Source organism: Tympanuchus pallidicinctus, unplaced genomic scaffold (genome assembly GCF_026119805.1).
Source record: "Tympanuchus pallidicinctus isolate F22 unplaced genomic scaffold, pur_lepc_1.0 scaffold24, whole genome shotgun sequence".
In the NCBI taxonomy this organism is placed as follows: domain Eukaryota; kingdom Metazoa; phylum Chordata; class Aves; order Galliformes; family Phasianidae; genus Tympanuchus; species Tympanuchus pallidicinctus.
The window spans coordinates 4,023,905-4,044,469 of NW_026294741.1; the positions used below are offsets into that span (position 1 = coordinate 4,023,905).

The following is a 20,565-nucleotide window of genomic DNA, read 5'->3' on the forward strand; positions in this document are numbered from 1 at the left end:
TCCTGGAGGTCAAACGACTTCACGGGATGTGCAGCGCTCTGCTAAAACTGGGCATTTTTCAGTGCTTCAGAGAGATGCAATTTTACAGGTTCTTGGTTGTTGGAGAGTGCTCAGTCAGGGCTGTGTGCTGGGGTCCTCTTCCCACTGTGAACGTGGTCAAATTTGGGTAAATCTTCCTCAGGTGCATGCGGTGGTGCCCTAGAGGTGCATGGGGTGATGCCGAGGCTCTGGGCTTGTTTTGGCACACTGGGTGTGGGATGGCAGCGTTAGGCAGTGGCAGGTTAGGATCAGTGTTTTCCATGCGGTGTCTGACCATGTCTGTGTGTTGTCCCACAGGCAGGCGGCCGTGCCACAAGCAGCAGCACCATGTTCAACCTGATGAAGAAAGACAAAGAGAAGGATGGGGCCAGGAAGGAGAAGAAAGAAAAGAAGGAGAAGAAGGAGCGGATGTCGGCGGCCGAGCTCAAGAGCCTGGAGGAGATGAGCATGCGGAGGGGCTTCTTCAACCTCAACCGTGCGTCCAAGCGGGACTCCAAGGCGCGCCTGGAGATCTCCAACCCCATCCCCATCAAGGTGGCCAGTGGCTCCGATCTGCACCTCACCGACATCGACTCCGACAGCAACCGGGGCAGCGTCATCCTGGACTCGGGCCACCTGAGCACGGCCAGCTCCAGCGACGACCTCAAGGTGGACGACGCCAACTTCAAGGGCTCGGTGCTGCAGCGGGCGGCCAAGTTTGGCTCCTTGGCCAAGCAGAACTCGCAGATGATCGTTAAGCGCTTCTCCTTCTCACAGAAGAGCCGCGATGAGAGCGCGTCGGAGACCTCCACCCCTTCGGAGCACTCAGCAGCCCCCTCCCCTCAGGTGGAGGTGCGCGCGCTGGAGGCTCAGCTCTCCAAGCAAGGCGCACCCCAAGGGCATCCCCGCACCCCTCCTGTGCCCTCCTCGATCTCCAGACCCCCAGAGCTGGTGAGCAAGAGGTTTCCTGCAGAGCTGCGCCTGCCCGCCCTGGTGCCCCCGCAGCCCCCGGCACCTCGGCAGCTGGAGCTGCAGAGACGCAATACCGGCGATTTTGGCTTTTCGCTGCGCCGCACCACCATGCTGGACTGTGCCCCCGATGGCCAGCTGTATCGCCGCGTCGTGCATTTTGCTGAACCCGGCGCCGGCACCAAGGATTTGGCACTGGGATTGGTGCCGGGCGATCGTTTGGTGGAGATCAACGGGAAAAACGTGGAGAACAAAACGCGGGATGAGATCGTGGAGATGATCCGGCAATCCGGTGAGACGGTGCAGCTGAAGGTGCAGCCCATCCTGGAGCTGAGCGAGCTGAGCCGCTGCTGGCTGCGGGGCGCCGAGGGGACGCGCCGTGCCGCGTGGGATGTGAGTACTGGTGTCCCCACTGCAGGTGTCTGGGTTGGCACAGGGCGTGGGAAGCAGTGGGTGCTGCGGATCTTCCCTCTGCCTCCCTCTGCAGTGCTCACCTCCCTTCCCATGGAGGAGTACGGGGAAAATCCTTTTGTTTCCCACTGGGTCTGAGGATGGGAGTGCTAGGAACCTCTCTGTGCTGTAACCCCAGGTCTCACAGGGACGGTGCTCGACAGGGAGCTGCAGAGGGTTTGCACAGCCCAGCGTGCGCAGTCGGTGCTGTATAAATAGAAACTCAATGGCTGGGTGACCCACATCTTCCCCGTGTGCTGCCAGTTCCGTTGACCTTGCTGTGAGCATTAGGCATCCTGGGATGCTGTGATCCTATGGAGCTGGACCCCACACGCAGTGGGCTGTGATGCAGAGCTGTGGGGCACCCCATGCTGCAGCACTCCAGCTTGGTGCGGGTGCACAGTTGCTGCCAGCGAGTGGGGGCTGGCAGTGTGCCGGTGGCAGTGAGAGCATGGTGCTCAGGCTGGGATGGGGGAGGAGGAAACGCTGTGCCCTTGGAGTGTGGGGTGCAGGGAGAAGCGTGGCACGCGGCCTCACGGTGGGTGCCGGCATGGCGAGCGCTTGCTGGCAGCAGTGCTCTTCCCATTTAGCAGGCACCAAGCTGAGCCTGGTGCTGCAGGGCCGATGCCTGCAGGGGGTTAAGGCATAAATCGTGGCAGAAGCAGTTCCTGGAAAGGAGCCGTCCTGCGCGCTGACCACAGATGGCTGCTTATCTGCAGGATGTGCCGCGCAGCCGGGGCGGGCTCTGGGCTGCAGCCAGCGCTGTGCTCTGGGCTCCCAGCAGTGCCCCCTGTTTCTCAGCCCTTTCCTCCAGCTCAGGGCATGGGCACCCCGTCCACACTGCTCTGCACCGGTGTGTCCTGCGTCCTCCCTGGCAGCTGCAGCACTCTGGGGTCCCTCGTCCTGCAGTGAGGACACCAAGGGACACACCACGGCTTTGCAGGTGCCACCCGCCTTGCCAGGGGTTGGGATGGGCGCAGTCAGAGTGTCCCTCTCCCACTGAGGCTGTGCAAGGTGCTGATGCACACAGGGAGGCCCAGTGCTCCCCCAGGCCCAGCTAAGCTCCCTGGAATGTTTCTGGTCCTAATTTAAATAAAAATGATCCTTTTTGAAACAGGAAATTATAGACATATTTTGGGCTGTTGCTCCAGTAGCCCCTCCCCGGCTGAAGCGGGGAAGGTGGCGGGGTTTAACCCCTCCACGGAGGGACCCAGGAGCCACCCTCATCCCACTGCCCACTCCCATGGTGGGGACCAGGAACAGGAGGCACTGGATGTGATGCCTGGGGGGGCTCTGGGCAGACCCCATTGTGCTATGGGGTGCCAGCCATGCTCTGGGTGCTGGGCAGCCACTCTGGCTCAGCTCCAGGCTCCTATTTATTTATTTACCAGTGAAATTCCTCAGGCAGGGTGCAGGCATGCGCCGTCCAGCTCTGGTGGGGCAGAAATATTCCAGAAACGCTCCCGATCTGGCCAGACCACAAACATCCATGGCCCTGCCGGCGTGCCCTCACCGGCCTTGGGCACCCGTGTCCAGAAGTGCTTCCTCCTTATTTCTTTGCGTCCTCCCTGAAAAGCTCCTCATTTACCATTTATTCTGCCTTTGCTAAGGGGACAGTGCTGTCCCCACTGCAGGGGTCCCCAGGAGACCCCAGGGAGGGGGCTGGTGCCATGCCTTGGCCGTAGGGTTGGTGCACTGTGGCTGGGCTGTGGGTCCCTATGGAGGCAGACGCAGCCCATGGGCAGCAGCACCAGCTTCCAGGCACATGTCAGAGCCCAGCCCCACTGTCGGAGGACACGGCTACGACCTCTTGGCTGGCAACAGCGTGGCGGCCGCTGAGGACAGCAGTATCACTGCTGACATGCTCTGCTGTGCCACCCCTATCTCCATCCCCGATGCATGACCCAGGAGAGGTGTGTGGAGAGGGTTTGGGGCAGCCGTGGGATGGGGGTGTTCACCCCATAAGTGGCTCCGACCTGTTGTCTCCTGCAGCAGTGGTTTTGGCTCAGGGCACATCTGATGTCCGGGGTAGACAGGAACTACCATGATACCTCCTGGCATCCCGATGCCTGGTTTTGCCGTCTCCATTGTGCATCCTGTCATGATTTGGGGCACTTTCACTGGTGCTGTGCTGCTGGGATCAGCCGCAGCAGCTCGGTTTGGCACGAGGACAACCCTCCGTGCCACCCCGCGGGGCTCAGGGCTCTCCGTCCCCAGCGTTACTCCTCGAGGCCACTCCAGTGCGGTGCCACGAGGATCCTCAACGCAGCACTGTAGGGGCGGGCAGTGGGACGGGGGCCGGACGCTTCCCGAGCAGCCTCAGGGCCCACATCACTTCCTCCAGCAGCGGGGGAGAGGCCCCGCTGCCCTCCCGTCCCCCCCCTCCGTGCGCCCTCCGCCTGCTGCGCGCGCCGCCGGGGCCCTCGCATTCCTTGGCTATTTTTAGGGTGGCCCTATCAGCCCAGCTGTCCCCGCACCGCCGCCAGCCTCACCCGCCGCCTCGCGCCGCGCTCGCCCCCTGTATCCCCGCGGTAAGGTGGGGAGCTCGGGGCGGTGGGGGGGGCGCTCCCTTAGTGGGGTGGAGGCAGCAGCAGGGGCCGCTTCTGGGACGGGACCCCGTTGTCGGGTTCACTTGGAGAGGGGGCGTGGGGGGAAAAGAGGGTTAGGGGGCCTCTGTGCCCGGAGCGCTGCGCTCAGGAGGGTGGGAGTGGGCCCAGGTGCTGAGGGTGCTGCGATCCCACATGGGTCGGGGCGCTCCTCCGTGCTTTGGGGCGGTTCTTTGCGGCGCCCCAGTGGGCAGAGCCGCGTCGGCCCCGCTGGGTGTTGAGGTGCGGTGCTGTGTGGGGGCGCTGGGACCCTTTGGGGGCTGCCCGGCTGCTGGCACGGGGTCGGGCTCAGAATAACCCCCGGCGTGCGGAGCGCGTGCGCGGGGCAGAAATATCCCTGCGCTCACCCCGGCATCTGCTTACGGCCGTGGGCTGCAGCGCTGTGTGCAGCGCTGGGGGGTGAGCGAAGCGGCTGTTTTTGCAGAATGAGTTCCCATCCCCAGGCACTCCCTATGGACAGCTCAGGGTCCCTGGGTCCCCAGCCCCGTCCTGCTCACTTCTGCCTCTTTCCCCCAGCCAGGGCCGCGGCTCCATGAGACATCGCCATGGCCTTCTCGTCCCGCTTTGCGTTCTGGGAGCAGAAGGGAAGTGTTGCTCGTGGTTGCTCGCACCCCGCGCTGCTCCCCAGCACCCATCACACCCATGGCAGTGCTCCTGGGGCCGGAACTCCCCCAGCACTGAGGCACCCCCTAACACAACCCCTAACACGTCGCCAGCACTAACTCACTCTCTAACACAACCGGGGATGTGAAGGGGCTCTGTCAGTCGCCCCACTCTCGAGCTGCAGTGCAGCCCTCCTGCTTTGGGCTCGCTGTAACCAGGCTGTGCCTTTCACCCTCCCCCCCCCTCCATCCTGCAGATTTCTGTGCTGAGGCTTTGCACCCCCCCTCCCACCAAAGTGCCACAACAAAAGGCCGTGTGCTGTCCCCACAGAGCACCTTTGGGGGCTGAAACGCTCTCCTCTCCTTTGTGACCCTCAGGTAAAGGACGAGGACAAAGCCTTAGCTGTGAAAAGACCCGGGAAGGAGGACGGGGCTGTAAGTGCTGCAGGGCGTGGGGCAGGGTGCACAGGGCTGGCTTAGGGCTCGCCCTTGGCTGGGGGACACCTCTGAGCAAATCCCCCTCCTGCAGCTGCTCCAGGGCAGTATGTGGGCTGTGGGTGCTTTTGATGGCGGACTGTGGTCCCTGCCCCACAGAGTCTGGCAGGACAGAGGTTCAGTGCTTGCTTGCTTGTTAACGCAGCAGCTGCCATAACTGTCAGAAGGGGATGTCTTGCAGGTTGTCCCGTGCACTGCAGTAAAAATAGCTGAGCACAATGAGTTTTTGCCCCATAGCTGCAGCTCAGGGGTTGACGGGGTCCTGGGTGTGGGGACAGGGAGGTCGGCATCGTGCCCTCCCTTGGAGCCGTAGGGTGGGCAGGGAGGGGGCTGACCCCTTGTCCTGGTGTGCAGTGCTCTGTCCGACCCCCACTAACCCCCTGCTGTCTTCATGGCTGCAGCCAGAGACCCCAAGCCCAAACGCTGGGAAGGATGCGGCAGCCGCAAGCCCAAAGCCCGATCCCCCGAAGAGCCCCGACCCACCAGCAGGGAGCGCAAAGAGCCCGGAGCCGGTGCTGAACGGGGCCACCAATGGGCCTGAGGGCCCCGGGGCGGGCGGCGATGGGCAGGGGGATGACGGGCAGGGGCTGTCCCGCCGCAGAGTGGTGCGGGTGGTGCGGAAGGTGGTGCGCAAAGTCCTGCCTGGCGATGATGCTGGTGAGGTGAAGCCCCCCGAGCCCGTGCCGCCCCCCAGAAAGGAGGAGATGGTCCCCCCCGCGCCACCCCCTCTGCCACCCCCGGCCAAACCATCCACTCCCGCCAAGCCGGAGCCCAGAGATGAGATCTCAGCAGGGCTCACAACTCTTATGGCCAAGGGGAAAACCAAAGAGCACCGGGCGCGGGTCCGGCCGGGGGACAGGCAGGAGAAGTCCCCTGAGCCGGCGGCAGGCGATGCAAAGCCGGCTGTGTCCCCGGGTGCCAAAGCCACACCAGAGCCTCCAGCACGGCCTTCGGGAGGGAAAGCGGAGCCGGCAAAGGCGTCCGCCCCGAAACCCACCGCCCTGGAGAGGCACAAGGTAGCGCGTGTGCATACAGCATGGGTGCCCTAACCTGTGTGGCAGAGCATGGTGTGAGCTCACCCGCATGGCGTGCAGTGGTTTTGGGGTATGCGGGGTGTGCGGTGACACGTGGGGACGTTATTTGGGGTGCACCCCGTCACACTGCCCTTATCTCCCCGTCTTGCTCATGCCGAGAAGAAGCAGCAGCCTGGTGAGAAGCGAGCGACCCCAGCAAAAACCGCCCCGGGACCCCCCCAGCAGGTGTGTGGGAGCGGGGTTTGCAGTGCCACGTGCCCTGCAGGGCTGCCCGGGGCGGTGCTGGGTGCTGTGGGTGTCCCACTGTCGGGACGGTGTTGGTCCCGGTGGGCTGTAGGGCTGAGCACGTGCTGGTGATGTCCTCTGTGCTACCAGCAAGGGCTGCAGGGTGGCTGCCTGCTGCTAATGGTGCTCTGCCTCCAGGCTGCGCCCGGCCCCACGCCCCGGCTGAGCCCATCGGAGGAGGCCCAGCGCCGGCTGGAGAGGATCTTCACTGCTTCTGTAATTCGGGTGGAGGGGTTTGATGCTCAAGCACGGCCATGTGCTGTGCAGGATGGGCTTAGGGTTAGGGGTAGGGATGGGGATGTTATCCCGTCCTCAGCGTGCGCTCGCGTGGGGCTTTCGCACCCCCACATTTGGCCACTGGCCCCACGGTGCCACACTGAGTGCTGCTGACTGCAGGCAGCAGGTTTGGCAATCGCCGCCCTGGGCGGTGCACATGGCCTTGGAGCCACTGTGCCGTGTCACCATCCCCGCGTGCACAACGTGGCTGTGCCGGCTCTGCTCTCTGCCTCTCACCCCTCTCTTCTTTCTCTCCTTCTCTCTCGCTGCTGCCAGCTGGACCCCGTCACCCCGGCCCCCAGCCAGGTACCATACCCCTGTCCTCAGCAGCTCTCTGCTCCCGCCGCCCTCCCGCTGTCTTCTGTGTGCCACTGGGCCGGCATCTGCGCCCGCGCCTCGTGCTGGAGCGTAAGGCTTCCCCCACCACAGAGGGGTCAGGAAGGCACCCTGCTTTCCTGCATGTCCCAGCATGCGGCACCATCCCCAATAGTGCACCTGCCTGCTCGGCAGCCTCGTGGTCACTGTGCCCCCCCAGCTCCGTGTGTCCTCAGCACCGTTGTGGCCAAGCGCTGGCCCCATGCCTGGGGGCTTTGGGGTGGCTGTGCTGTGCCATCAGGCTCTGTTTGCTTCCCCCATGCTCGCAGCAGGGCAGCGTGCCCCTTCTTACCCTCGCTCCCCATCTGTTGGCCCCAATAGGGACAAGCAGACGATGCTCTCTCGGCCCCCGTCGGCCCCAGCCCTGCTGCGGCTCAGGTTTGTCTTTGGGGCTCGTCCTGCTAGCAGATAGCAGCGATGTCCCCAAAGTGCCAGCCTGGCCTTTCCCACACCTATGGGATGGCCACCAGTGTGCCGTATCCTGTGTCCCTGCAGCATGCCGTGTCCCTGCAGCACGCCGTGTCCTATGGCACACCAAGTGTCCCTGCATCCCAGCATGGGGCTGCAGTTTGGGAACGGGGGTGACCGTGATGAAAGCACCCTGAAGTCAGTGTGACTTCAAGTCTGTCCCATCCATGGCAGGGATCTGGGGCTCCAATCCCACCCAGGGGATTCCTGGGGCGGCGGGGTGTCACGTGGATTTGGGCTCCCTCCAGCCCCTTTGTCCCTCTGTCCCTCAGGCCAAGACAGAGGAGCAAATCGCTGCTGAGGAGGCTTGGTATGAGACCGACAAGGTGTGGCTGGTGCACAAGGACGGCTTCTCCTTGGGTGAGTCGGGGGCTGGCTGGGGCATGGGAGGCTTTCGGGACCCCGCTGAACCCCGTGCCCCTGCAGGCAGCCAGCTGCGGCCGGAGGAGCCCAGCGCCCTGCCCGAGGGCAAGGTGAAGGTGAAGCTGGACCACGACGGAGCTGTCTTGGAGGTAGAGGAGGACGACGTGGAGAAGGTAGGGATGTGGGATGGGGGGGGCTGTGGGGCAGAGGGGACCCCAGTTCTCCATCTGACCCCCTCCTCGCTGCCAGGCGAACCCTCCGTCCTGTGAGCGCGCGGAGGACCTCGCCAGCCTCCTCTACCTCAACGAGTCCAGCGTCCTGCACACGCTGCGGCAGCGCTATGGCAGCAACCTCATCCACACCTACGCCGGCCCGGCCATGGTGGTCATCAACCCGCTGAGCTCCCCCTCCATGTACTCTGAGAAGGTGACGCTGGGTTGGGGGGAGACGGGGACACGTCACCTTGCAGAGCCGCCCCTGTTTGGGGCCGGGGTGCTGAGCGCCATCCCCGCAGGTGATGCACATGTTCAAGGGGTGCCGCCGGGAGGACGCGTCCCCGCACATCTACGCCGTGGCGCAGGCCGCCTACCGCAGCATGCTGATGGGCCGCCAGGACCAGGCGGTGGTGCTGCTGGGCGCCAGCGGCAGCGGCAAGACCACCAACTGCCAGCACCTCGTCCAGTACCTCGCCACCATCGCCGGCAGCACCGGCAAGGTCTTCTCCGGTGAGTCCCCTCGCATGCTTTGCGCTCACGGCGCGCCGCTCTCTCGCTTTCTCACGCCGCCGGCCCCGCACACCGCACCGCCCCGCTTGTCTTCCCGCAGCGGAGAAGTGGCAGGCGCTCTACACCGTCCTGGAGGCTTTTGGCAATAGCAGCACCAGCATGAACGGCAATGCCACGCGCTTCTCCCAGATCATCTCCCTGGATTTCGACCAGGCTGGGCAGGTGGCATCCGCCTCCATACAGGTGAGGGCTGCTCAGCCCCCTGGGCGCCAGAGCGGCTCCATGCCATGGGGGTTTTCTCCATGATCTCTGCAGACCCGCAGCCTCGCTGTGGTTGCAGCCACACTGTGCTCACGTCTTTGCGTCCTGATGCGCATGGGCAGTTGGAGGGCAGAGCACAGATTAGTTTGGCTCCCTTTGCTGGCTGGATTGCGCTGATACCAGGGGGTCTGCCTCTCGTGTGATAGCAGCAGCCCTTAAAACGGCAGCTCCAGTGGTAACAGGTACATGCCAAGCACGCTCGGCAGCACCAGGAGAGATGCTCGTGGCTCACTCAGAGCTTTGTATTAAGCAGTGTCTGCTGACAGGGCACGGAGACTTCTGTGCCACTATGGGGACCCAGGGCTGACAGCAAGGCCCAGGCTGGGGCTGGGGGTCTCGGTGGGAGCGTGTCCCCCAGGGATGCTTCCCAATCCTCCCCCTGTCTCCCAGACACTGCTGCTGGAGAAGCTGCGTGTTGCCCGGCGCCCGGCCAATGAGGCCACCTTCAATGTTTTCTACTACCTGCTGGCCTGCTCCGACAGCACCCTGCGGTGAGTGCGGCCCTGGTGGGGGCTCAAGAGGCTCCTACCTCCACGGGGACCAACCTGGGGGTTTTCTTCTGACAGGACAGAGCTGCACTTCAACCACCTGGCGGAGAACAACGTCTTTGGCATTGTGCCCCTCGCCAAGGTCCTGTGTGCTGTTGGTCTGGGTGGGGGCTGCAGAGGGGTGGGGGACAAGGGGAGAGATGGGCAGAGGGATTGCACTGTGTGCCAATGGCTCTTTTCTCCTTGCAGCCAGAGGAGAAACAGAAGGCCACCCAGCAGTTCAACAAGCTGCAGGCTGCCATGAAGGTGATGGGCATCTCCAGCGATGAGCAGAAAGCCTTCTGGCTGGTCCTGGGGGCCATCTACCACCTGGGGGCTGCTGGAGCCACCAAAGGTAACAAACTGCTTGGGGCCAGGATGCATTAAATAGCTGAGCTCAGGTCTGCTGGGTGTTCCAGCGCAGTCCTCTTGGCACCTGGGCTTGCCCTGACAGCTCTCCTCTCCTTCACTGAGAGCAGGAAATTTGCCTCAGGTAGGCAGGTTGCAGGTTCTGTGCAGGTTCAGCCTCTGTGGCTGCTCTTCTCCCCATCTTGTACCACCTTCCAGGTGCTGAAAGCCTCTCTTGCTGCTTTCAGGCTCACAGGAGAGTTTGGACCAAGGGATTTTGCACCTGGGGGGAGAAAGATGAGAAAGGAATTTGAGGAGAGCCCCATTTGCCCTGTGTTTTGGAGGGGTTTGAAGGACACTTCACTGTCCTCAGGGTGTTTTGAGGCACTAGAGGGCAGCAGGACCCCACTGCAGCACTGCTGCGAGGATGCAAGGGTGGTGTGGAAGCTCCCACGTGGGGCTGGGGGCATCCCCTGATCCCAGTTATGGGCAGCAGCACTACGTTCTGCTTGTGGGGAGTGCTCCAAAACCTAATCAGGAGGAGCATCCCCACATCTTGGTTTGGAGTTTGGCACGGGTTTGGGCATCCCTATGCTGCGTGCCCGCGCTGTGCCGTGCTGTTGTTTCTAACCCCTGTCTCTGTTTGCATGGTGCATGCTGCCCTTTTGCAATGCAGACGCCGACGAAGGTAATGTCCTGTTCTCCGCGTGCCTCTGCCTTCCCCATCCCCTGTGCCACCACCTTCCCTCTGTCGTGTCACCATTAACCTGCTCCCACCTCCCTTCGTCTGTGTGCCCATCCATCTGTCCTGTCACATCGTGGTGGCCGAGCAGGGCCATGTCCCCAGACCAAGGCAGCTCAGAGCCCTGCACCATCTCAGGGCTCTGTGGGTGGCAGCAATGGAGAGGGCTGTCCCCGTGTCCCCAGCGTGGCTCTGCCTTGCAGAGGAAAAAAGCTCCTTATCCTCATCTCCTCTAATTGAGCCCCAAAATGCCACCTCAGGAATGGCTTTCACATGTCACCCCTGACCCTAACCCACCATGGGGAACCCTGTGACCACTGGGTATAGCAGCAGAGCACCACACATGTGACAACCAGTGCTGAGCTTCTCTTTCTCCTCTTTAGCTGGCAGGAAGCAGTTTGCACGACACGAGTGGGCTCAGAAAGCCGCCTACCTGCTGGGCTGCAGCCTGGAGGAGCTCTCCTCCTCCATCTTCAAGCACCAGCCCAAGGGCAGCCTGCAGCGTTCCACCTCTTTCAGACAGGGCCCCGAGGAGCCGGGCATGGGTGATGGCACAGGTAGGGTGCAGGCGGCCCTGGGGGGCATATGGCCAGGGATGCTCAAAGCACAGCGGTCCCCTCCTGCAGGTCCCAAGCTGACGGCGCTGGAGTGCCTGGAGGGCATGGCTGCAGGCTTGTACTCGGAGCTCTTCACCCTGCTTATCTCCCTGCTTAATAGGTATAGAGTGGGGTTTTGAGGGATCTGGGAGTCTGGCAGCATTCATCCATCCAAACATCCACCCTGCTGTTCCCTGCAGGGCACTCAAGTCAAGCCAGCACTCGGTGTGCTCAGTGACGGTGGTGGACACCCCTGGGGCACAGAACCCCGAGGTGGTGGGGCAGAGCCGAGGGGCCACCTTTGAGGAGCTGTGCCACAACTACGCCCAGGAGCGCCTGCAGCTCCTCTTCCACCAGCGCACCTTCGCCCAGGAGCTGGAGCGTTACAAGGAGGTAGCAGGGACCCCCTGGCCACCGGGGCCCCCTCCTCTCCTTTTCTTTCTGCTCCAGCATTGTCAAGTCCCTGTGATCCCCCTTAGTTCCCAAACTGACTAACCAGAGATCACTCCAGACCGAGTCAAACCCATCAGCTCTGACACTGTCTCTTTGCACCATGGAGGTTTCCATAACGTCTCCCAAAGTGCAGGGCAGCAGGGCAGTGGGAACCCCCTCAGCCTTGATCCGATTGAACTGAGACCCGAGCATCCCTAATGCTGGTCTGCAGTCACACAGGCTTTAACCATTTCTCTGTCCGTCCTCTCCAGGAAAACATAGAGCTCGCTCTGGCTGACACAGAGCCCACTTCCTGGGGCTCTGTAGCTGCTGTAGACCAGCCCTCCCACCAGGCACTGGTAAGCCCACATTCCTCATGGCCACCATCCCAGCTGGGTCCCAGCTTTGCTGTGGCCATCTCCATCCCCCAGACCTGCTCCCGTCGCGTGGATGAGGAGCTGGAGGCATTAGTGCTAATGAGGGGAAGAAAAGGTGATATAAGATGCTTTCCTGAAGGCTTGGGAGAGTTAGGCTGCATGTGTGCAGCCGGCTGCAGGGAGGATGGTGGGGTCTCTGGTGGTTCTCAGGGTGCTCCAGTCCCCGGAGTGCATCCATCCTTTGGGTAGTCTGGTCGCCAGGGTGCTTTAATCGCTGGGATGCTCCGGTCTGTGGGGCACACCAGTTTGGGCTCCTGTCCCCAGAGTGCTTTAATCCCTGGAGTGCTCCAGTTCCCAAGGTGCACAGGTCCTTGGGGTGCTCTGCTCCCTGGGGTGCCCCATCCCCAAGGTGCTTTGATTCCTGGCTGCTTTGCTCCCTGGGGTGCACCAGTCCCAAGGGCGCTCTGGTACTGGATGGGGCTGCAGAAACCAAGTGGGGCTGATGGTGCTGATGCCACACTGGCTTTTCACTTACCTGAGTGCATTGTTTTGCTCCCCTGCAAGGTTGTTGCATTTTGCCTATTGCCTTTCTTCACTGGGTGCACGCTAAGCAGGGGTTGCCTCACATGGTGCAGAGTTGCTTTGCTGCTTGTGTTGCATGCAGCCCAGGATTCCCCTCACTCTTCCCCATCCCCTCTGGCATCCAGGTTCTGGTATAAGTGCAGTGTCACCCACAGGTCCGCTCACTGGCACGCACTGATGAGGCACGGGGGCTGCTGTGGCTGCTGGAGGAGGAGGCCCTGCAGCCAGGTGGCAGCGAGGACACCTTGCTGGAGCGGCTCTTGGCCTACTATGGCCCCCAGGAGGGGAGCAAGAAAGGTTAGGATGGGGACCGACACTGCCTGGATGTGTTGACCAAGCCACCTGTGGTCCCTGTGCCCAGCAGTGCCTTGTGTCCCTACAGGACATGACCCGCTGCTGCCCAGCGACAAACCCCGGCACTTCTTCTTGGGCCACAGCTCGGGCACCAACTGGGTGCACTACGATGCCACGGGCTGGCTCAACCACGTCAAGCACAACCCAGCCACCCAGAACGCCTCCGTGCTGCTTCAGGAGTCGCAGAAGTGAGCGGGGACCCCAGTTTGGGGGTGCGGAGCAGGGGACGGTTTGGAGGAGGTGGTTTTGGGGGTGACGATGCCTTTGTACCCCCCAGGAAGATCATCAGCAGCCTGTTTGCAGGGCGCGGCAGCTCGGCGCTGGTGCTGTCGGGCTCGGTGGCAGGGCTGGAGGGGGGCTCACAGCTGGCCCTGCGCCGGGCCACCAGCATGCGAAAAACCTTCACCACTGGGGTGGCCGCAGTCAAGAAGAAATCACTGTGCATCCAGGTCAAGCTGCAAGTGGTGAGCAGGGGACGCCGGGCTGGGGGGATCCCACCACCATGCTTTGTGCATCCTGTCACCCTGCTTTGGGTGCTCCATGGCGCGGGTGTGAGACCCCAACAGCACCTCCCTTGTCATGCTTTCCTGTCCCCATAGGATGCCCTCATCGACAGCATCAAGAAATCCAAGCTGCACTTTGTGCACTGCTTCCTACCCAAGGCGGCGGGGAGCGGTGGGGACCCCCGAGGGCTGCCGTGCCGCCGGGTGAGCGGCAGTGAGCTGGAGCTGCCGGCCGAGCACTGCGAGCCCGCGGGGCTGATGCAGCTGGATGTGCCCCTGCTGCGCGCGCAGCTCCGCGGCTCCCGCCTGCTCGATGCCCTCCGCATGTACCGACAAGGTGAGCGCCCCCCCTGCGGCTCACATCCCCCTGCGTTCTCCTCGGGTCCCCCTGGGGATCCCCTTTGGCACAAGCTTCGCTTGGAGCAGTGCTGCTGCCAGTGTCCTCCCCCCAGCTGTTGTCACACTGGGGACACACATGGCCTTACTTGGGTGTCTGCGCCGGTGCTGCCCGGCTGCTGGCAGCTCTCCCAGGCTGTGGGTGACACACGTGTCTCTGCTCTCCCCCGAGGCTGCTTTCTCCCCAGATCTTGGCCAAAATTGTTCAATGCGGCCAAGGAAAGCCTCGTTCCGTGCAAGGAACAAACAAAGGAAAAGGCACGGGGGTTTGCCTAGCCGCCCCCCAGGTGTTCTGGCTGCCCCATAGCTGCCCCGTGGCCCTGCTCTCCCCACTCCAGGCTACCCTGACCATATGGTGTTTGCTGAGTTCCGGCGGCGCTTTGACGTGCTGGCCCCACACCTCACCAAGAAGCACGGCCGCAACTACATCGTGATGGATGAGAAGCGGGTACGCAGCCTTGTGCCCCCACATCTCGCATCCCACACCCCGTGTCCCACACTCTGATGCTCCTCCTTCCCTGCAGGCAGTCGAGGAGCTCCTGGAGTCGCTGGACCTGGAGAAGAGCAGCTATCACATGGGTCTGAGCCGGGTAGGAGCCCTGCAGGGACATCCCTGCTCTCTGTGGACAGGGCAGGGCAGGCGCCTGGCACAAGGGCAGCGCTGTGCGCTCCCCCTACGCCATTCCTCGCAGAACAAAAGCCCCACACAGGGCCACCCACGCTGGGATGAGGGCCACGGAGCTGGGGACGAGGGAGAGCACCCCATTCCCGTTGGTGTGACACTGGAGGGATGCTGGCGTCTCACCGCGCTCCCCCCTTCAGGTGTTTTTCCGTGCTGGCTCACTGGCCAGGTTGGAGGAGCAGCGGGATGCGCAGACCAGCAGGAACATCACCCTGTTCCAGGCGGCGTGCAGGGGCTTCCTGGCACGGCAGCACTTCAAGAAGAGGAAGGTTCGTAGTGCTTCTCCCCTCCCCGCTCCTCTGCGCACAATTTCGCCTAAAATGGGCAGCGCAGCCTTTCTGCTGCCGCCTGGCCCAGCACCTCCCCCTCCCGCCTCCACTGAGCTGTGGGGAGTTGTGGGGCCGACTGTGGGGCCGGCTGTGGGGCTGTGGGCTTGGTGCTGCCCCACGGTGCCGGGATGGAGCAGCGGTGCCGGCTCCCACTTTATAATTAAAGGCTGCGTAAAATAGGCATCGCTGCAGCACCTCGGTGCTGGAGGCAATTGGATAGATGAGCCAGGGGCAATTAGCCTGCTTGATAATGAAGGGGAGTGTGCCGGGGTGCTGAGCACCCACACATCCCAGTCGGCCGGTGGTATCCCAGACCTGACGCCGTGCCCCGGTGCAGATCCAGGATTTGGCCATCCGCTGCGTGCAGAAGAACATCAAGAAGAACAAAGGGGTGAAGGACTGGCCCTGGTGGAAGCTCTTCACCACCGTGAGGCCCCTCATCGAGGTGCAGCTCACTGAGGAGCAGATCCGTGGCAAGGACGTGGGTATCGCCGTGCCGCGGGGATGGGGGAGGGTTGGTGATGGGCAGAGCAGTGAGGTGGGATGTGGGACCCTGTGTTGGATGCATGACCTTACAGTAGGTGAGATGCATGACCCCGTGGTAGATGTGGGACCCCGTGGTGGATGTATGACCATCCCATGGTGGATGTAGGAACCTGGAGTGGGTGGGGTGCAAAATCCTGTGGTAAATGCAGGACGCCATGGTGGATACAGGACCCCATGGTGGATGAAGGACACTATGGTGAATGGACCCCATGCTGGGTGAGATGCAGGACACCCCGTGCCCCCCAGCACCAGGCTCGAATTGCTCCCTAATTTGTGAATCAGCATGTCATTAGTATCCCAAGAGCCGGCTGTTGCAAGAGCCCAATTACAGGCGTGGAGAATGGAAATGAAACCGCGCGCCAAGAGGCGTGCACAGGGGGGAACCAGACACTGTGCCCCCACCTGGCACAGAGCCACTGCCTGGCTCAGCTTTCACCCTGACCCAGTGAGATGGTGTCTGAACTGAGGGCTGCAGGGTCCCCTCCTGCTCCCATCCCCTCTCCTCTGGAGGCTCACAGACCCCTCTCCTCTGAAGGCTGCCAGGCGTTTCGGTACCATTTATGGGGTTGGAGTCGTGCTGGGAAAGTCCCTGCCCAGCCCTCGGCAGGGGGAGCCCCCATGCTGCCCGCCCCGTGCGGGGGGAGCTGGGGGTGCTGCCAGCCCCATCCCCTCCCTCACCGCTCTGTTGCAGGAAGAGATCCAGCAGCTGAAGAGCAAACTTGAGAAAGTAGAGAAGGAGCGCAACGAGCTGCGGCTCAACAGCGACCGCCTGGAGAGCAGGGTAGGTCCCAGCCCTGCGATGGGCGCAGCGTGCTGCCGTGCCCCCCCTGCCACTGCCACATCCCTGCTGTCCCCAGATCACGGAGCTGACATCGGAGCTGACAGACGAACGCAACACGGGCGAGTCAGCCTCACAGCTGCTGGACGCCGAGACGGCCGAGAGGCTGCGTGCCGAGAAGGAGATGAAGGACCTGCAGGTATCCAACCGTGCCCCCACCCACTGCTGCCACCCCACGTCCCTGTGAGGCTCACCCTGTCCCCTCCCCAGGCCAAGTACGATGCTCTGAAGAAGCAGATGGAGTCCATGGAGATGGAGGTGATGGAGGCTCGGCTCATCCGTGCGGCAGAGCTCAACGGGGAGCTGGACGACGATGACTCAGGTAGCGTCCCACCATGGGCTCAGCGTGGGGCACGACGTGGGCTGCCCCGTGCAGCATCGCCCCACTCAGCCCCCATTTCCCCGTGCAGGCGGCGAGTGGAGGCTGAAATACGAGCGGGCGGTGCGGGAGATCGACTTCACCAAGAAGCGGCTGCAGCAGGAGCTGGAGGACAAGCTGGAGGTGGAGCAGCAGGGCAAGAGGCAGCTGGAGCGCAGGGTGAGTGCCACTCCGCACCGCCGTCCCCACCGTGCCCCCATGCCCACCCTGCAGCGCTGACCCCCTGCCTGCCCTGCCCACAGCTGGCAGACCTGCAGGCGGACGGTGAGGAGAGCCAGCGGGCGCTGCAGCAGCTGAAGAAGAAGTGCCAGCGGCTGGCGGCCGAGCTGCAGGACACCAAGCTGCACCTGGAGGGGCAGCAGGGCCGCAACCACGACCTGGAGAAGAAGCAACGCAGGTGGGGTTGCGCGGCACGGCAGCGGTGTGGTGACATCGCCCTCAGAGCCTCTCGCAGAGTGCTTTTACCATTTTAGCTGGGGTTTGGGCACCCCACCAGCTCCCACTTGGCTGAGGTGCTTCACACAGGGAGTGCTGCCTTCGCTCTGCTTTGGGTGTGAGGGATGCTCAGGGTGGGAGCACTCTTTTCCTGTGCCCGGGGACCCTCGTGCCACGCCGCGCAGCTCCGCTCTCTTCCCATCCCCTCTCCCAGCCCCAAAGTTTGCTAACGTTATTAAGCAGCGGGGATGCTTTCATCTCATTATGGTAATGATCACGCACACAAATACAGCGAGAGAATCCAATCTAATTAATTTCAATTTCCGTGGATTGGAGTCTGTGCTAATGCAGCTGTTTATTACCCGGCGCAAAGAAAAATGGGGATTAGCCGCCGGGATGCGTAAGGCAGGTCACCGAGCCGGGGCAATTTTCCAAGCCCTGGAGGCAGCGATTTCCCAGCAAACCCCTCTGATCCCATCCTGGCAGAGGCTGAACTGCAGGCACACACCCTGCAGGGATGGGACGGGGAGCTGACGCCGGAGGGAAATGCTGGAGATGGGGGTCCCTGAGCGTGCCGTGCTGTCGCGTGTAGGTTTGATGGAGAGCTGTCGCAGGCGCACGAGGAGGCGCAGAGGGAGAGGCTGCAGCGGGAGAAGCTGAGCCGTGAGAAGGACGTGCTGGTGGCTGAGGTGTTCGGCCTCAAGCAGCTGCTGGAGGTGAGCGGTTCCCCACCCAGCAGCGCTCCGCTCAGCGTGGCGCACAGCGCTGTCTCACCGCCACGTCCCCATCCCCATCCAGGACAAAGATGCAGACATCGCCGGGCTGACGCAGCGGGCGGAGGCGCTGGAGGCAGAGCTGCAGGACATCTCCTGCCAGGAATCCAAGGACGAGGCGTCTCTCGCCAAGGTGAAGAAGCAGCTGCGCGACCTGGAGGCCAAGGCGAAGGACCAGGAGGAGGAGCTGGATGAGCAGGCCGGCACCATCCAGATGCTGGAGCAGGTAGGGTGGGCGGGGAGGGTTTCTGGGCGGGGTGGTTTCGCAGGGCTCTCATTACTGGGGATGGGCCCGCGGAGGCGGCCGCCCTCACCGCGCCGTCAGGCCTGGTTTCCAGAATCCCTGGTGCCATGGCACGGCACGTTGCGGCGGGGCGGGTGGCACGGGCAGACCCGGAGCAGGGGGTTCTCAGGGTGAGCGGGGCAGCAGGCTGCGGTGTCCCCGTGCCCCCACATCCCCTGGGCTCTGATGGACCCCCCTTTTTCAGGCCAAGCTGCGCCTTGAGATGGAGATGGAGCGGCTGCGGCAGACCCACGCCAAGGAGGTGGAGAGCCGCGACGAGGAGGTAGAGGAGATCCGGCAGTCGTGCCAGAAGAAGGTAGGCCTTACCCGTGGCCCTGCTGCACTATGGGGGCCAGGATACATCCCGGGAGATGCTGGGCCGTGGTCACGCAGTGCTCGGATCCCACACGCCCGCTGCCCAGCTCCAGCAGCCCGGCAGGTCCGACCGGTCCTGGGCATTGTGCACACATTGCACAAAAGGGAGTCACCGCGTCTGGCCCGGCAGGTCATCAGCGTCCCCAGGGCACGTGGTGGCACACACAGGGTGCTGGCGCCATGGCCCCAGCCGAGCTCACCCAAGGTCACATTAAGCTGGACGTGAGCTGTGACCTGCTGTAGTGGGCGTGGTGATGATGGATCAGTGGTTGGACTTGATGATCTGTGTTCTCTTTTCAAACCATCATGATTCTACGATTTCTATAAAAGAGGGAAGATTTAGATTGGATGCTGGGAGAAACTTCTATACTCAGATATTTGTGAGGCTGCAGCACGGGCACTGCCCAGAGCTGTGGGTGCCCCATTCCTGGAGGTGCCCGAGGCCACGATGGGGCACTGGACAACCCCATGAGTAGCAATCTGCCCACAGCAGAGGGTTGGGGCTGGGTGGGCTCTGTAATCGCTTGCAATCCAGCTGCTCTGTGATTTTATGGTTCTAGATTCTATGATTTGATGGTTCTATGGTTCTACAATTCTGTGATTCTATGACGTGATGGTTCTTGCCACAGCTGAAGCAGATGGAGATGCAGCTGGAGGAGGAGTATGAGGACAAGCAGAAGGTGTTGAGAGAAAAGCGGGAGCTGGAGAGCAAACTGTCTGCAGTCAGTGATCAGGTAGGGCCCAGGGCACCCTGTGGGGGGGTTGCCGTGGCACAGAGCATGGCACGGACCCTCTGCTGCAGGCCAACCAGAGGGACTTCGAGACAGAGAAGCGCCTACGCCGCGACCTGAAGAGGACGAAAGCACTGCTGGCCGATGCACAGATCATGCTGGACCACCTGAAGAACAACGCGCCCAGCAAGAGGGAGATCGCCCAGCTCAAGAACCAGGTGCGTGGCCCCGAGAGGCTGGGGGTGTCCCATTGCCCCCTGGCTGGGTGCTGAGCTGTGCTCCTGCAGCTCGAGGAGTCCGAGTTCACCTGCGCAGCTGCTGTCAAAGCCCGCAAGTCCATGGAGGTGGAGATTGAAGACCTTCACCTGCAGATTGATGACCTCTCCAAAGCCAAGGCAGCGGTAGGGCATTTCGGGAGTTCTCCCACTCAGAGGGGGACATGCCCATGGGGAGAACCCTGCCCATGCTGTGCTCCCTTGCCTGGGGGCTCAGCTGGACAGGGTGAGGTGCGTGGTGCAGTGGTGATGTTCTTTCCCCCCAGCTGGAAGAGCAGCTGAGCCGGCTGCAGCGGGAGAAGAATGAGGTGCAGAACCGCCTGGAGGAAGATCAGGAGGACATGAATGAGTTGATGAAGAAGCACAAAGCAGCAGTGGCCCAGGTGAGGATGGACATCCACAGCCCTTAACACCACTCCCCTGCCCGCCGCGCTAACAGCCCCGCTCGTCTTGCAGGCATCCCGTGACCTGGCACAGATGAACGACCTCCAGGCACAGCTGGAGGAGGTCAGCAAGGAGAAGCAGGAGCTGCAGGAGAAGGTGAGGAGCCGAGCTGGGGTGGGAGCACCTAAAAACGTTATGGGTCCCCCAGCATCATGGGGGCCGTCCCCAGAGCGGGGCAGAGTGGGGAGGGCAGGATGCTGGTGCTGAGGCTGCCTCCCCACAGCTGCAAGGGCTGCAGAGCCAGCTGGAGTTCCTGGAGCAGTCCATGGTGGACAAGTCACTGGTGAGCAGGCAGGAGGCCAAGATCCGTGAGCTGGAGACCAGGCTGGAGTTTGAGCGGACACAAGTCAAGCGCCTGGAGGTGGGCACTGTCATCTCCCTTACAGACCCATGCTCAGTCCCCACAGCAGTGTCACAGTGCTGTGACCACCACCGTCCTGGGCCCCCCGTGCTGCACAGCGCTGCTCCCGCGGGCGCTGATAACCGTAATCCACCACCCAGCCTGGCAAAGTGCTGCTATTTCCCCGCATCGACTTAGTGAAATTATAGACTCTCCCAACCCCACTAAACGCAGCCTGCTTTATATTCTGCCTTTGCAGCTCTCTGCCGGGGGAACTGAGCAGCTTAGCTC

At 62.6% G+C, this 20,565-nt stretch overlaps 1 protein-coding gene across 13 annotated transcripts in view; it reads left to right on the forward strand.

Moving 5' to 3' along the window:
* Positions 1-20,565, forward strand: part of MYO18A (myosin XVIIIA) — a 29,802-nt gene that overhangs the window by 2,794 nt on the left and 6,443 nt on the right. For 5 of the 13 annotated variants that reach the window (XM_052688641.1, XM_052688651.1, XM_052688644.1 and 2 more), the window contains 37 exons: positions 337-1,380; positions 7,012-7,041; positions 7,851-7,938; positions 8,005-8,114; positions 8,191-8,367; positions 8,456-8,666; positions 8,767-8,909; positions 9,378-9,478; positions 9,554-9,617; positions 9,725-9,869; positions 10,539-10,550; positions 10,988-11,161; positions 11,231-11,321; positions 11,401-11,593; positions 11,905-11,991; positions 12,747-12,888; positions 12,974-13,133; positions 13,223-13,409; positions 13,545-13,785; positions 14,183-14,292; positions 14,369-14,434; positions 14,667-14,795; positions 15,193-15,336; positions 16,093-16,182; positions 16,259-16,378; positions 16,450-16,561; positions 16,650-16,777; positions 16,861-17,015; positions 17,646-17,769; positions 17,852-18,052; positions 18,315-18,425; positions 19,114-19,218; positions 19,287-19,433; positions 19,503-19,616; positions 19,757-19,873; positions 19,947-20,030; positions 20,158-20,295. In XM_052688641.1, coding sequence (XP_052544601.1) covers positions 367-1,380; positions 7,012-7,041; positions 7,851-7,938; positions 8,005-8,114; positions 8,191-8,367; positions 8,456-8,666; positions 8,767-8,909; positions 9,378-9,478; positions 9,554-9,617; positions 9,725-9,869; positions 10,539-10,550; positions 10,988-11,161; positions 11,231-11,321; positions 11,401-11,593; positions 11,905-11,991; positions 12,747-12,888; positions 12,974-13,133; positions 13,223-13,409; positions 13,545-13,785; positions 14,183-14,292; positions 14,369-14,434; positions 14,667-14,795; positions 15,193-15,336; positions 16,093-16,182; positions 16,259-16,378; positions 16,450-16,561; positions 16,650-16,777; positions 16,861-17,015; positions 17,646-17,769; positions 17,852-18,052; positions 18,315-18,425; positions 19,114-19,218; positions 19,287-19,433; positions 19,503-19,616; positions 19,757-19,873; positions 19,947-20,030; positions 20,158-20,295 — 5,565 coding nt within the window. In that variant the 5' untranslated portion in view covers positions 337-366. Of the gene's footprint in view, positions 1-336; positions 1,381-3,841; positions 3,969-4,559; positions 4,634-5,029; positions 5,081-5,472; positions 6,157-6,336; positions 6,400-6,597; positions 6,676-7,011; positions 7,042-7,850; positions 7,939-8,004; positions 8,115-8,190; positions 8,368-8,455; positions 8,667-8,766; positions 8,910-9,377; positions 9,479-9,553; positions 9,618-9,724; positions 9,870-10,538; positions 10,551-10,987; positions 11,162-11,230; positions 11,322-11,400; positions 11,594-11,904; positions 11,992-12,746; positions 12,889-12,973; positions 13,134-13,222; positions 13,410-13,544; positions 13,786-14,182; positions 14,293-14,368; positions 14,435-14,666; positions 14,796-15,192; positions 15,337-16,092; positions 16,183-16,258; positions 16,379-16,449; positions 16,562-16,649; positions 16,778-16,860; positions 17,016-17,645; positions 17,770-17,851; positions 18,053-18,314; positions 18,426-19,113; positions 19,219-19,286; positions 19,434-19,502; positions 19,617-19,756; positions 19,874-19,946; positions 20,031-20,157; positions 20,296-20,565 lie in introns of those variants that run through there. The other 8 variants (XM_052688652.1, XM_052688643.1, XM_052688646.1 and 5 more) reach the window with 6 other exon arrangements.